The sequence below is a fragment of the Mugil cephalus genome, chromosome 13, assembly GCF_022458985.1.
Source record: "Mugil cephalus isolate CIBA_MC_2020 chromosome 13, CIBA_Mcephalus_1.1, whole genome shotgun sequence".
NCBI lineage: Eukaryota > Metazoa > Chordata > Actinopteri > Mugiliformes > Mugilidae > Mugil > Mugil cephalus.
This window is the reverse complement of record NC_061782.1, coordinates 24,680,115-24,694,810: the sequence shown is the minus strand read 5'-3', so window position 1 is coordinate 24,694,810 and position 14,696 is coordinate 24,680,115. Positions and strand designations below refer to the sequence as shown.

Sequence of the window (14,696 nt, the reverse complement as noted above, 5' to 3'; positions counted from 1 at the left end):
AATTTTCGCACACTGCAAATTCAACCTGTGAGGTCAGACTGGCCCCCCTGGTGGGCTGGTTTTGGGCTCCGTGCTGTATGTTTGACACCCCTGATTCAGGACCTTCAAGACTGTGCAGTGCTTGCGGTGGAACATGGCGGGCATTTTTATTGTCGGAAAACACTGCAAACACGTCTGCACAGAAGGATCAAGTGAGAGAAATATCTGTGGCTCCATAAAATACTTTAGCCGAGAGTGAGATAAGACGACGGCTACAAGACTGCTGCAAAGCTTATGGTGGATATCCGTAGTCTACGGAGAATCAGATCAAATTTTAATGACCCCTGGACTTTCCTTTAGTGGCCATTAATTTGAGATTGAGATCTAAATCCTTCTAATTACCTTTAAGGCCTTACATAATGTATTGACTCAAGTACATAAGTTCTAAAGAGAGGAAACCTGGACTTAATTCACCATTCATTTTATAAATAGTGTGTGTAGTAAGGGGTATCAACTGATGTACTAGAATATACTAATTTTATTACGTGTAAGAAGTGAGGTCCTGTTTAAATGTAGCTTTCTATAATAACGCTGAGTAATTTAGGTCATTTAGATGCCCCTCTGTTTATGTGGTGTGACTACAAGTCGTAACATGATGTGAGCTTTTTTTCCCTCATTCCTCACAGTCTACTGACGAAAGCTGAGAGCAGCTTTATGAATAAGGTCCTCTAGTGTTTCCTCTGTGTAAAGATGGACTTGAAGTTTCACTGTCCCAGATCCCAACATAGAAGTGATCTTCTTAAAGAAAAAATCGTATTTGACAACGTATATCTCAGGGTTTTGCCCTCATTATTTCTTCACTCACTTCCGTGTTAAGTTTGATTTAACTGAACCTGATCATCTGGGCAGACTCATTCAATCATTTTATGCGGTAGACTGGCTAAGATTATTGTGGCCATTGCTCTAGTTACACTTCTAAAAGAAACAGGCATCTGGTGGTAGATTCAAGGTAAAAATGAGAATGTTGTACAGCATCAAATATTTGTATGGCAGAGATATGTGTGCATGTGATGTGGTTAGAATGAGGTTGAAAACAAGTCGTCATATGCGGACTAAGCTTAGCAGGTGTGTGGGAGCGACTTAGTGCTGACCAGCTGTCTTCAGGCTCAGGTTTTCTCTGATCTCCTCATGGTCACACGGATGAGTGAAGTCGAAGATGCTGTGACCAGTGAGCTCCACCTGAACAAAAAGAAAAAAAAAAACACAGGTTGTTTGTTTGGGATAAACAGCTGAAAAAGTGGACAGTCAGTATGAGAAAGTTCCACTATTTACACTAACCCCCCCCCTTCCTTTGAGAGCTTGCTGGAGTTGAATCTCACTGTCTGGATTGAACACACAGCCATGGAATGAGAGGCATTTCACACAAATACAACAGGATCATCTGAGAGACAGTTTGCGCCCATGTCTCTGGCCTGTCTGACCGGGTTAATGTGCTCCAGCGAGATTTTTTTTTCGACCGACTGAACAGGTGTAGAATCTTTCTCTTTTTTGAATAGATGTATGTTAGTTTTCAGCGTTGCATATTCCCATCAATTCAGTCAAAAAATCTAATATTTTAGGAAAATATGACCACACACATAATGTGCTTTCAGCTTTTAGTTTTAAGAAGGACCTGATTGCTTTTGTAATATGAAAAAGACTCTGTTGTTAAATATGTAAAGTTTGGAATTTTCAGGCTTTTGTTTTCAGCTGAACAGCTGAAAACAATAAGTCCAACTGATTTATAAAAAAAAAAAAAAAAAAAAGGCAATCCATGGCATGGGATCTGGGCGACTTAATGTCCATGAATTTCCCCTGAGTTTTCCGTAACACAACTCAGTGGCCAAAATGTCAACTTTGCTCATGAGATCTCCCATAATCCAAAGGGCACACTGCCATGTAAATTCCTAAGCACAGTTATGCTTTATATGGTAGACTGGTTAAGATTATTCGGTGGCCATTGCTCTAGTTACATTTTTAAAAGGGACAGGCTTATGAGATGGCCTATAATATATATGTATCTATGACAGATGTACATTTCTCTTGTTGTCCCATCCTCTCTCTTCTCTTTCTTTTCTGTTTCTACCCGGCTGGCCTTCGGGAGATGTGTCCCTCCAAATGAGCTTGGTTCTGCTCAATGTTTCTTCCTGTTAAAAGGAAGATTTCCTTGCCACGATTGCCACACTGTATAAATACAATTGAATTGAATAATATGGTAAAGACCTTGTTATTTAATGTATAAAGATTATATTGTACTAGATCTATGTACTGAATTCTTTGCCTTCGTAATGTGTCAGCCTGTATGCTGTGCTGCTGAGCTTTTCTTATGCTGTACAAAAATCAGATCTCCCCAAGTTGGGCTGAGTGTCTGCACGTGTCTGCTTTGTTCCAGTGTTCCTTCGTGGTTGTGTACCTGTGTGAGACCCATGAATTTGTTGATGTTCTCGGACAGAAAGATCATGTCGCCGTCTGATGTTACCACGGTGATGAAGCCCTCCAGAGACTTCAGGTACAGACTGTCCATCTGTCCATCCCCATCGTCGTCACTGCTGCTGCCTGGAGGGGAGAGACGAGGCGAACAGGAGAAGGTTAGGCTCGCAAATGGCTCCTCCCGTTGGGTGCCGACTACAAACGGTATCGGCGTGAATCTGTGCATGTGTGCTTGTTTTCTCCTCTCCGCTCCTCACAGATTACGTCCCTAACTGCACAAGCGTTCATAATGGCTGCCCACTTTTAGAACTTACACGCTGCGCTTCAGTGCAGTATCCAAACATTTACACACGGAGACTCCAGTCTGTACACAATGTCTCGTTTCAGAGCTAATTGATACAAGAAACGCTGCTAGCACCTCGCTGGCAGCCACTCAAGAGGGAATGAGAGTGTGTGTGTGTGTGTGTGTGTGTGTGTGTGTGTGTGTGTGTGTGTGTGAGGACACTGGCTTCACACTGAACAAAGCCCAGTAGTCGATGGGGGTGGAGGGTTGGAGGGTGGGAAGCTTGCAATTCCTCCAGTGTGCTTCCCTGAGATAAGAGAGAGCAGTTCTCAAGGCTCCCAGCGAGACTTGGGGCTCGAGTTTGGAGCCGGGCCCAAATAACGTTGGCCCCTAGGGGAGCCCAGAGCTTTCTCATAGGCCCTGGGGAGACTCTCGGGGCCCATTCCAAAAACAAGCAGCACCTTTGGCCTAAATACTAAGCTGTGATTACCAGTCATCTGGACCGAGCTGCACTTTTCTTCTGTTGTTCTTTGGTTACGTAACTGGCCTAGTTTCTGAATAATGGAGCGTAGAACAGAGACTTTGACAGAGACGGCTGCTGTTGAGACAATCATTTCCCCTCTGCCTTTTGATATGTTTTTTTCTCGTGCTGGACCGAATGAAGTGACAGCACTCTAAGTAAAACGAGACCCCTATAGTGAAAGACCTTCATCCTTTCCTTGTAATGTGTAATGACAACTGTTATGGTGCCTGTTCTCACACACAGCCCGTCAGAAGAAACCCTGATAACGTCATCCGCCCTCTGATCTGGGCTTTGTGGATGAAGGACGAGAAACTGCAGAAACATTTCAGTGTCACTAATGGTGTTATGAAACAGTAAATCTACCTAATGAGCTGAAGTCTGGGTTTAAATCACTTGTTCATTTGAGGTTGAAAAATTAAGACTAAAACCCATACTTATCCAGCATTTTGTAAAATACTCATGTTTACCCTCTTCTCATCAGAGCAGATATGAGAAGATCCCACTTGGATTATCAAATTATTAGCCACCAACCTCTTAGGACTAATCTACTTTCAACACACTCGAGATCTCCAGTATTTGATTTAGATATTTAGCTTTCATCATAGCAGTACCAGTCTTCATGGGATGGGACTCACAGGAACCTTCAAATGATCAAACTTGACAAAGTCAGGATGTTCAAAAAACATGAAAGTTGCAAAAACTCGTTGCAAAAACCCGTTGGTACAATGCCTTTAAATTTTCCTGAATGTTAATTGTATTGTATTGTACTGTATGGGAGATGGACCTACGTCAAATGACACTGTGTTCCCAGAAACGATAGGACACCATCAGAAGGTTCCACAAGGAAGACCCACACAACATTAAGAAGGTGGTCATAATGTTATGCCTGATCGGTGTATGTATAGAACAGTGCGATGAGAACAAACAGTATTTCACACCTCTTTTTTTTATATATTATATAACGTATCGTGGAAGTGACAATAAACACGACTTGGCTCTCTCTTGAATAATAATCAAAGTGATGACAATAGAAACTCAGTATTTTCTTCAGTACCTCTTAATCAGTACATCAAAGTTGTTCAGGTCCCAACTGAGCTTTACGTAACCGAGGTGTTCCCTCTAGCAACTTGCATAATGTGTGCTCTTGGGTGCATATACAGTACGTTTGTGTGTTGGAGAGTGTGCGCGAGCGTGTCGGCCAGCATGTTTGGCGCCAAGGCAGTCGGGTGTTATGGCTAGCAGGGGTAACGCCAGCACCAGCCGAACGATGGGCAGAGCTCTTTGCTTCCTCTCCAATCTCTCCTTCCATCACGGAGCAATCAAACTGGTCCGATAACGCCCTATCTGATGCTGCATCTCACAGATCTCCCCGTCCTCTCCTCCCCTCTCACCCACTGCTTTCCTACCCTCATTACCTCTACTCCTCCCCTCCTCCTCCTTCTCCTCATGCATTCTCTCCATCATCTCATTTATCGTGTTCTTTCCTCCCTGCTCACCTCTCTCACAAACCCGCTGACCTCTACCTCTCATCCCTTACAAGTACGTTTACCCTGCATTCCTTCTTCCTCTCCTTCACCACTATGTACTTTCATTTGTCTGTGGAAATATGTCCGATGCCTATACTAGAATTTCGGGAAATGTTTTAGAATGTAAAAAATACAAATCACCTAAATTTTATACACATAAATATATATATAAAAATAAGGGGAAACAAATCCTCCGCCTCATCTCATTGTGTTTTACAGGTAGATATCTAAAGATCTAGGAATGTGAAACTGAAACTATTTGCATATAACTTTTTCTTTTTTTCATGAAGTAGCCCTTTAACGTGACACAAATAAGATAAGGTGTCTACAGTACTTTACACTAACTCATTTTATCAAACTGAAATACACAGAATAAACATAAGTTTGTACAATTTATATATGGGAAATGTCCTGTTTTTATATTTTAAAAAACACTCAGATCTGCTGTATAAATAAAAAAGAAGAAGTGATAGATTTATTCACTGATTGATGATGGCCAACAAATGAATAGGAAACAGGTACCGTTGTTGTTTAAGGAAGCGGCGGCTGTAGGCATTGCTGTTTCCCGCGTGAACAATGCAAAGCAGTTAATAAAGAAAACAAACTGAACATCAAAAGTTACATAAAAATAGAATTATGGTGGGTTGAAATGACGTCCAGCAGTGTAAAAAGATCTGCAGATAAGGGGAACTCTTGTATGAGTCAAAATACTTTCCTGTTCCACTGGCATGTTGTTGTTACAATGGGTTGTTAAGCTGCCAGTCATTGTTCAGTGTGACAGAACTTGCTTTTAAAGTAATCTGTTACAGATCGGAATCACATCAGTTCCAGGAACATAAAGTACGAATAAGATTCAGTATGAATTTACATTCAATACCATTACGCAGTAGCTGTTGGTTAAATTTTATAATGACAAGTACTGCTAAAGGTAGGTTAAAATAAAATTAAAAAAAAAAAATACTTTAAGCACTCTCACTTCTGTCATCTAACATGTGCAAACCCAGTGAACAAATGTTTTGGGTTTTTTTTTTTCAGTCTACAAGTTGTGCTGTTGCCGACTGCCATTCAGGTTGTTTAATTTTGGCGTTCTCTGATCTCATTTCGAGACAGACGTGGTGGAGGAATTTCAGAACAATGCTCCTTTGTTGAATTTCCTCAACTTCTAATTTTAACTGACACAAAGGGAAGGAGGAGATGTGCAAAAAAAAGAGGCCAACAAATGTTTTCCTACCATACTGTACAATTAGGCGTCCCAACACACCCAGTCGTGGACACGTAAAGCTGTTCCATCACTTCTAATTTCTGGGTGAGGGTGTGTGTAGAATTTGCATTTTTCCTTTGTGCAACAAATTAAAATTAAGCAGCCTACATTCATTTCCATGTGTGTGGTGTGCAGTGTTCATACTTGAGGCGAGCAGCTTGTGTGTGCGCAGGAAGCTGATAGCCAGCCTCATGATGGAGGCCTTGTCAAGGTGGGAACTGATGCTGTGGGGTAAAGGAAGCTGGTGAGCCAGCTCGTAGAAAACCTCCGTCTCTTTGCTGCGTCTGCAACGCGCTGCATCCCGAGACTTCTCCTTACGCCGCTCTGAGCTGCTCCTGCACCAAACACACAGACAGGGACATGGTTACACTTTCAGAACAAGTTGTTCTTCTTGATATATAATGCACTATAGCAAGGCATTATGATTTTTTTCTTTGCTTTACTATTAATCAGTTAGCTTAGATTGACCTCACTGTGGTTCAGTAGATATTCATTAATCATCATGCTTCACAGATTTATTCTAACGTTCAGAAGTTATTCCACCATGAATGCACTCAATGTCTGGAATCTTTCAAACTCTGTATTTGATACTGCCGCTTGCAAGCTGTGTTGTAAAGAACCGATCTCATAAATCCTCATGTGATACGACAAGAGTTGAATATGACTGTTAACTGTTTCACAGTTAATTTCACAGAGGTTCACTCACAAGCTAAGACACAAATGCGTCCTTCAGTGGAAACACAGGGAAATGGTCTGTTCTCATTATAAATCTTCTGCAGCTTGCAAGTCACACCATTACAGTTTTTTTTTCTTGTGAAAAGTACCACCACGAGACTGCCATATTCTCCAGTGCATCAAAAAGTATTTAAGTCAAACTTATTACTCTGTGACTATGACTCCACAAAGTAGCATTCCTGTTGTAGTTGTGTTATTGTTTTCTACGCAGCTGGTCAAGTGAATCACCTGAACCACAAAGTCATAGCCATGGCTATGGCTGTTTTTTTCAGAGAAGACAAGGTAACACTCCATTTGGATTTAATTACAAAGCGTGTTTCAACCAATACAGAGAAAAAAATACTTCTTCACGTGACTGTGTAGTCCTTTAGAGAATCAGAGTCACTGTCATTTCTGTCCACATTTCTGTCCATCACCTCAAAAAGAATGTCCAAACATTCTGACTGGCCCAGCCGAATCAGTTCTCCAGAGGCAACTTTTTTAAACTGGCTTTCAGGGTGTTATACCTGTACATATATATTTTATTTTGGATATGTTTCAATTGTTTTAGGGCTTACAGCAGGTTGGTTGGTATTATATCGTATGTGTGCGAATAAACGAAACAACTGTCCTTGTGCAGAAACTTTCTGCAAGTTAGCTTTTAGGCGTTCTGAAATTCACGCTATTTTGTTTGCTGTGCTTCAGTTGATAACCCTGATGTCACAAACACCTTAGTCAACCCGATGATGGTTCCATGTTGTGCATGGCAACTGTTATCAACAGTTTTTGCACTGGAGGTGACTCTAAAGTCTGCTCGTCACTCTGAAGAAGGGGATCTCCCTGTCTGAGACACAGCAGGAAGTCATTTGAGTTTGATGTGGGATGGTGGGGCTGGTTCAAGTTGTACCAGTGTGATGGAAGTGAACTCATTTGCATACTAAATAAAGGGAAAGTGCAAGAGAAAGAAACACAGATGCACCGAGATAAGCGAGCACCTTTTAATGGCGTGAAGCCATTTCCCCCACTTCCTCTAAGAAGAGTTTCAATCAGCAGAATGCAGTTAATGCACATGGACTTCAACACATTGTTCTTTTAGAAACACAAACATGGTTGTACTCTTGTACATCTTGCAATTGAATTAACACATTCTACAACATCAAAACCTGAGCCATTTTGTCGTTTTTCACTTATGTTATAAAAATCATTATACAACATTATACAAAACAACCCCAAGCCTGTCAAAAGATGCATACCTAATATAATAAAAAAAATACAACAAGTGATTTGAAGAAATAAAGGAAACCTGGAAATACCAAGTCAAACAAGGTGTTCACCAACTGCTGACTTTTAAGGATAAAGATGCTGAGTCTCTGGAGACTGTTCATACTGCCATTACACAGTGAATAACATCAAACTAAATATAAAGGGAAATGTATTCATAAAATCTAACTGATGATTTAAGTGAATTGAAGTCATTAAAATGACATTAAATTTGAAATAACCTTTTCCAAAACAGTCAAAAGTATCTCACAGATTTGATTAAGAATCCTCATTATCTTGTCCTGATAAGCACTTTCCTAATCTTCTATAATAACCTTCTTTCAAAACATGATAATCGTAGTATTATTAATCGAGTATAAATAATATTTGCAAAGCAGTGCTAGCTGAGGTGACTCATCCAGCAGCTGTGGCCAGTTTTGTGTATTTGTTTGCTGCAGTTTGATCGATTTGGTGTGTGTTGAGTAAGACCTATTGAGCAAAACTGAAACTGAACTTTGGAAAGCGGAGGAGGTTGCTACGTGTTTGGAGTCCAGCCACAAGGGTGGCAGTAGAAGGAAATGGGTTTTAACTGACGAGAATTTAAAAGTGGCCGTCAGCTTGAGGCCGAGGAGCCAGGTGATTATTTTAATTTCCTTGCGTTAATATGGTTGTTGAGGTTTCAAGAGAGAGAGCTTTTGGCTAGAACATGATAAAAAAAAAATATTCACTGGTCACTCTACAAACAGTTTATGAGAGGAAGGCTAAATTTTGTCAGAAATTTGTTAATCTACAAAGCCTCTGCTTACTTTTTCTCTGATGAAAGTAGTCTGATTTAGATGTGAAAACTCAAACAGACACAACAGACAGATAGTTCAGTGTCTGATCCAACACAGCAGCACAACAATCCATATCAGGATATCACTCTTGGAGTTTAGTTACATCTGACCTCTCTAATATTCATATTCTGCACTTCTCATTTCACTCCCGATTTCTATGAAAAGAAGCCAAATCAGCCACGTCATATACTATCACAACGAGAGATTGATGAAATACAACAACAATGTTGCAGCAAGGGGCAGTCAAGATGACAGGTCAGCGAGGAGATGCCTTCATAATCCCCACAATCAGAGTTTGGGTACCAAGCCTCAACAAATACAAAAGGCATTAATACAAGAGCTGCTGACCTGAGAAGGAAGATCGTGACCCAACTAGAGTCCTGAAACCCCCGTGGAATATCGAAGATGAGTTGTCAAGTACCTTCAGAAGATCTACTAGTGGATGTGAATGCTGTAGTACAGTACAGCAACAGTGATCCTAGAGATGCTTGGGTACAAGATGGGCTCAGGACTTAAGATTCACCGAGAGAAGTTAGTCAGCTAGCTCCAGAAAGGCAACATAGTGAACAAAGGGGTGCTGAGTTTTAAACCGCTGACTCCGTGTACTCATGCTGACAAATTGAAAAATGTGTCAACTGCCAGCAGCTTGTATGCAACAGCACAATTATGTCCGTAATGAACATTGAATGTAAAGGGACAACAATAATGCTGCAGATTACAGTGCAGCATTCACTTTGATGACATCCATGCTGCTTCAGGTAGATAATTCAACAGAAAAACTGAAAAGGTTCCTTTGGTGTCCCATCTTTATAAAGCTCTGACTTGACTTGGTTTTACTCATACAAAAATAAATTCAATCAATTTCATTGATTCTCATTAAATTATATTATATTATATATACTAGCTGTGAATAAATTCTGACATTGATGCAGATGTTTCAGGAGTAGTGGCAGTCATATTGTTTTGACTTCGACAGGTACATGCAAACGTCAGAATAAAGACTCCATGTCCAGCATGGAGCATTTACATAAGAGTTTCCATGCCACGTTTAAATGGGGGCTGTATTCCACAGACCCAAAGCGAGCATGTTGGCACCTTAGCATGAGCTGAAAAGTTATGGTTACATGTACCTCCCTCCCTGAACAAAGAGCTTTTCAGCTTCTGATCTGTCTGCAGGCTCTATGACAAAGATAACTCATAAAAAACACAACAGATGAGGTGTGGCCCCTGCTGAACTTTAGATATCCTCGTCCAGCAGTGACACGGTGCACTTTATCAGACCTGATCGCATCTGTGCCAGACCTACAACATGCAGGGCCAGAAACAAAAAGTCAACAGCGCAAAAGCACAAACATTCTGCAAATGAAACACAAAAAGTAAATGGAGCTGAAAAATGACACAAAATTAAAGGTCAAATTAAAAAACAAGTCTGTTTCAGAGAAATTTCAGATGGTTTGTAATATGTATTTTGGGTTTTTACAGATCTTTTACTTGAACAACAATCACGGCTTGGCGGGCCATGGAGGAAACTGAAGGGAAATACCCTATTGACCATGTTGCAGATGTTTTCAATCAGTTCAACAGTACATTTGATCAATTTTAACAGCATTACGCTGGATTGCTTTTGGAGTTGTTGATACAGAATCACAGAAAAAAAGTCAACATGTTACCTCCTTGCCAAACCCTACTGGGCTGATGGGGTAATGACGACCACCATGCCTGAAAACATTAGCTCACCTTTACAAATCTTTGTCTCAGGTATTTGATGTGTTTCAACAGGTCACAGCCCCAAAGCCTTTTCATCTAACTTGAGATTTTACTCCGAATTGTTTAAATGGACTCATAAAGCAGCATAGTGATCCTACACATGGACAAAATATTCCACTAAAGTTGAAGACATTTATTTGTGTTTGCAAACTACTCCAGTTTCCTATTTAGCATGAGGGGCCTCTGTATTTCCCTCAGTAGGTGCATGTGTTCTCCAGTTTACAGAACACAAGTACTTTCTCTCCAGGTTCTATGATTGAATGTATTTTATTTGCATAAAGATAACAATATGTATCAAATCCAAATTGAACATTTTGCTGTTCAAACAAATTAACACACGGTTTTGACCATGTGTCACAAGGAGGAGGTTTTAAGGACTGTCATGTATGTCATGTAGGTGTTAATGTCATCTTATCTTGTCTATCCTTACATTTTTTTAACATTTTTCCTTGTTCCTATAATAAAACACAGAAAAACCCAGACAGCAACACGTCCGACTCTAAAAATCAAATGATTATCATGTCTCTTCTGTTCATCATTAAATCGTATCGAGTGTATTTATATCAAGAAAAAAATGTGTTACACAAATAAAAGAAGCTAAATCCATCTGCCTTCAGAATTGTATAAAATCAAGACTCCTAAAACCAAGAAAAATTAATTTTTGGAAAACTTCACACAAGTTGATCTGCATTTGACATATGCATATATTCTTCTTCCATATGTTGACTTGACCACAAAACTGCACAAATTAAAATAACTTGATATATGTAGAAAATGTTGCTGCGGCGTTTTTACTGGGATTGAATGAAACTGGCTAAAATCATCTGTTTCATCGCATCATCAACACAATTAGTCTGATTTATTTATTTAAAATTTTCCCTTCTGGCTAGAATCAGGACTGCACAGAAACACATAACCCAGACAATCCAACATACAAACGCACATTAAGGAGAAGATTGCGTACAATTAACTGGAAAGGCAGAGAACACAGAAGCACCATTATCTTATCTCATCAAGTCTATGTCCCATCAGCGCGTCTCCCTGCCTGTCTCTCAGAGGTTTAAACTCATTAACCGTGGCTGACAATCAAACAAACCCTCATTACTGATGAGCCAGCAGACAGCAGAGCAGACCACTACTGACTGCTTCCACTCAATCAAGTCAACTGGAAGACCTAACTTCAACCAGCTACTGGATGGATGTGTGTGTTCTGGTGTGTGTGTGCCACTCTTTGATTGTCTGGGGCCATTGTTGCTGTAGGTCCCAGCAGACTGTTTCAGGACAGGGAACAATGGGAGTCACAGCGCTTCACCAGAGCACTGAGCCTTCTGGTGTACTCACTGACCCTTTGCTCACGTTTACACAGATGGACGCGCACACAGACACACACTGACCAAAGGTCAGAGGTAGTCGAGTACATTTAATCAAGGTTAGGCGGTCAGGACTAGGGTTAGGGTTAAACTAGTTAAACTAGCCAGATAAATTACTCCTCTTCTTTTTAATCAATTCCCTTTCACACTTTTTTATCTTTCCTCGCCTTCCTCAACAAATACGAAACACTCTTTTGGAAGTCTTCCCTCCTCTTCATAACTTTTTAAATGATGCTTCAGACACTTTATGGACCATCATTGAGTGGTGCACAGAACAGATACTATTGATTTATAGTTAATGGGTTTGATCATTTAAATTTGAATAAAATTGTCTTTTGGTTTTTTCCAGGCCAGAGGAATTAAAAGTCTAAAGAATGACTGTCCAGAAAAGCTAAATTTGACATAAATATGATGAATTCTAACCTAAAATGCACTAGGACATTTTTCATGACAAAGGGTTGTTCACTAGACTTGCATCGTTTCATCCTGCGAAGATCACTGAGGCACCATCTGACATGGCGAGTCGATGCAAAGAAGATCCAGCAACACTGATAATAGAATAAACATTTTGCGTAATTATAATAACATTAAAAAAGATTTCTCATCAGTTTCTTTTTTTCTTTCTTTTTTTTTTAAGCCATCAGGACATTTCTCCTGCGGTCATTTTTGTATCTTTTTCTGCATTTTCAATAAAATAGGCCTCATTTTTCTGAGCAGGACATCTATAATTAAACTGATGCATGAATCACCCTCAAGTCTATTGCTCTCTGTACAATAGTTATTTTCCATTGATTCAATATTAATTCATCAAATCTTTGGATTTCTAAATTTTTAAATGTACTGTACCCACTGTAGTCTGGTGCGACTGGGTTCGCATGACTAGTCTCACATGACCTCAAAACGAGATTAGACGTGACAGAAGCTCTGACACTGAGAGCACAGTCTGGGCTGAAAGCTGATGACAAAGAGGAGCTGGACCAAACAAACAAAGCCATATACAAAACCATAATCATCCACATCCCTGAGACAACTAGAGGAAAATGATTTGGAGAACGTCCACACATTTCTGAATCCATTGGAGTGCATTGAGGAACCAAATCTTTGTGGTATTGAATCCATTCATTAAATTAGCAGTTGATAACCTACTCACTCACATTTTCCTATTTTGTGCAGGTTTCATTCAAGATTCAAGATCACTTTATTGATCCCCACAGGTCTTTTTTTTTTTTTCGTCCAAGCGTCTTAAGATAACAAAGATCTTAAAAATAAAATAAGAATATGAATGAGGTAGTAAAAATTACAGAAAGTAATACACAGTCCAATTTGCATGAGATATACAAGCATTTAGGTACAGACATTAGACATACAGACATTTTAAAGTCATCAATCAGCCTTTGCACTGCAAACACAGCTGCAGAGGGAATTGGGTTCATGTGATCAAACCATGTGAAAAATACTCCACTCTCTGAGTTCAGCCGCTCAGACACTCCACTCAGCCCAGTACTCGCTGGACACTCATCAATTATCCTGAGAAACACTTGGAAGGCTTTTTTACATTATATTTTTAATTTTTTTATTTTTTTTTCCCCAGCATTTTGATGGATCTTACTTTTTCCAGGCAGCAGCAGAGAGTCAGGCAAGTGAGAAATGATGTGATATGAAAAGATGCAGTGATCGGTGAAGGATGTCATTATTATTCATACTATTATTATGCTGCTATAATTGTACTATAATAACAGTTCAATTGAAGTACATGTTAACTGATCAAACCATGTTCTACAATATAAGATAACTAATTATTGTTTTCTGCAAAGAAACCCTTAAAAGGGAGAAAACTAAGAACTAAGAATTCTACTTCTACTTTATTTTTATTTGCATTTTTTGAAAAAAGTCATGCTCAATGCTCAATTACTGCTCAATTTTAAAAGCAGCTGCTTTTAAAATTAACCCAATGAATATTGTGCATTTGCTATCTAACTTAACACAATATTCATAAACTTTTTCTCCAGTTTTTTGGGTCGCGGATTAAACAACAAAGAACTTGTTCAGTTCTCAGTGTGTTATGTTTCTTTGTGAAATCCAGACTGATTCCATTATTTTGCGATCAGGGCTCTGCTACGGGACTCTTTCTTGTTCTTGTGGCTGAAGACAGCGCTCATGATTCAGGTTGGATGTTTTTTGCTCACTGTCCTGCTGCAGAACAAATTGTGAAGAGATCAGACACCTCTGCAGAGGTTATGATGCACTGGATAAGAATAATTTCCAACATGCCTGAAGCTTTTGCATGGAGTTTCAATTGTACAACATCTCTTATTTGTCGACGACGACCTTTAGCAGGTATTTAGATATGTGTACTGTATGTGTATGTCCATTATTTTTTAATAAACTTTAAAATACCAACGTAAGACTGAAAAACACAGTCTGCACTGAGGTGCATCATTGTAAGTATAGCTGTTTAAAACTTCATATTTTACCACATTTAACCTGAAAAATTTCACCGTGCTACACCTGCTTCTGTTGTTGTATGTTGGAGTTACTGAAAAAAATGATTTAAAACAGATAGGACACCAACTGTTATAACAAAGCAAATTTGAAATAACTAGCCAGAATGTTCGACTGGTTCTTTAATATCACTGAAGGTATTTCACAGTGGGTGAAATGAACAGCATGTTTTAAATACATTACTTTCATATTCAAAGTTTTTAACC

General features: G+C 39.5%; 1 protein-coding gene across 1 annotated transcript in view; it reads right to left on the bottom strand.

Moving 5' to 3' along the window:
* Nucleotides 1-14,696, bottom strand: part of epas1b (endothelial PAS domain protein 1b) — a 50,553-nt gene that overhangs the window by 21,184 nt on the left and 14,673 nt on the right. The window contains exons 2-4 of the mRNA XM_047603117.1: nucleotides 6,186-6,376; nucleotides 2,432-2,574; nucleotides 1,131-1,218 (exon numbers count right to left, since the gene is read on the bottom strand). Of these exons, the coding sequence (XP_047459073.1) occupies nucleotides 1,131-1,218; nucleotides 2,432-2,574; nucleotides 6,186-6,376 (422 nt within the window). The remainder of the gene's footprint in view (nucleotides 1-1,130; nucleotides 1,219-2,431; nucleotides 2,575-6,185; nucleotides 6,377-14,696) is intronic.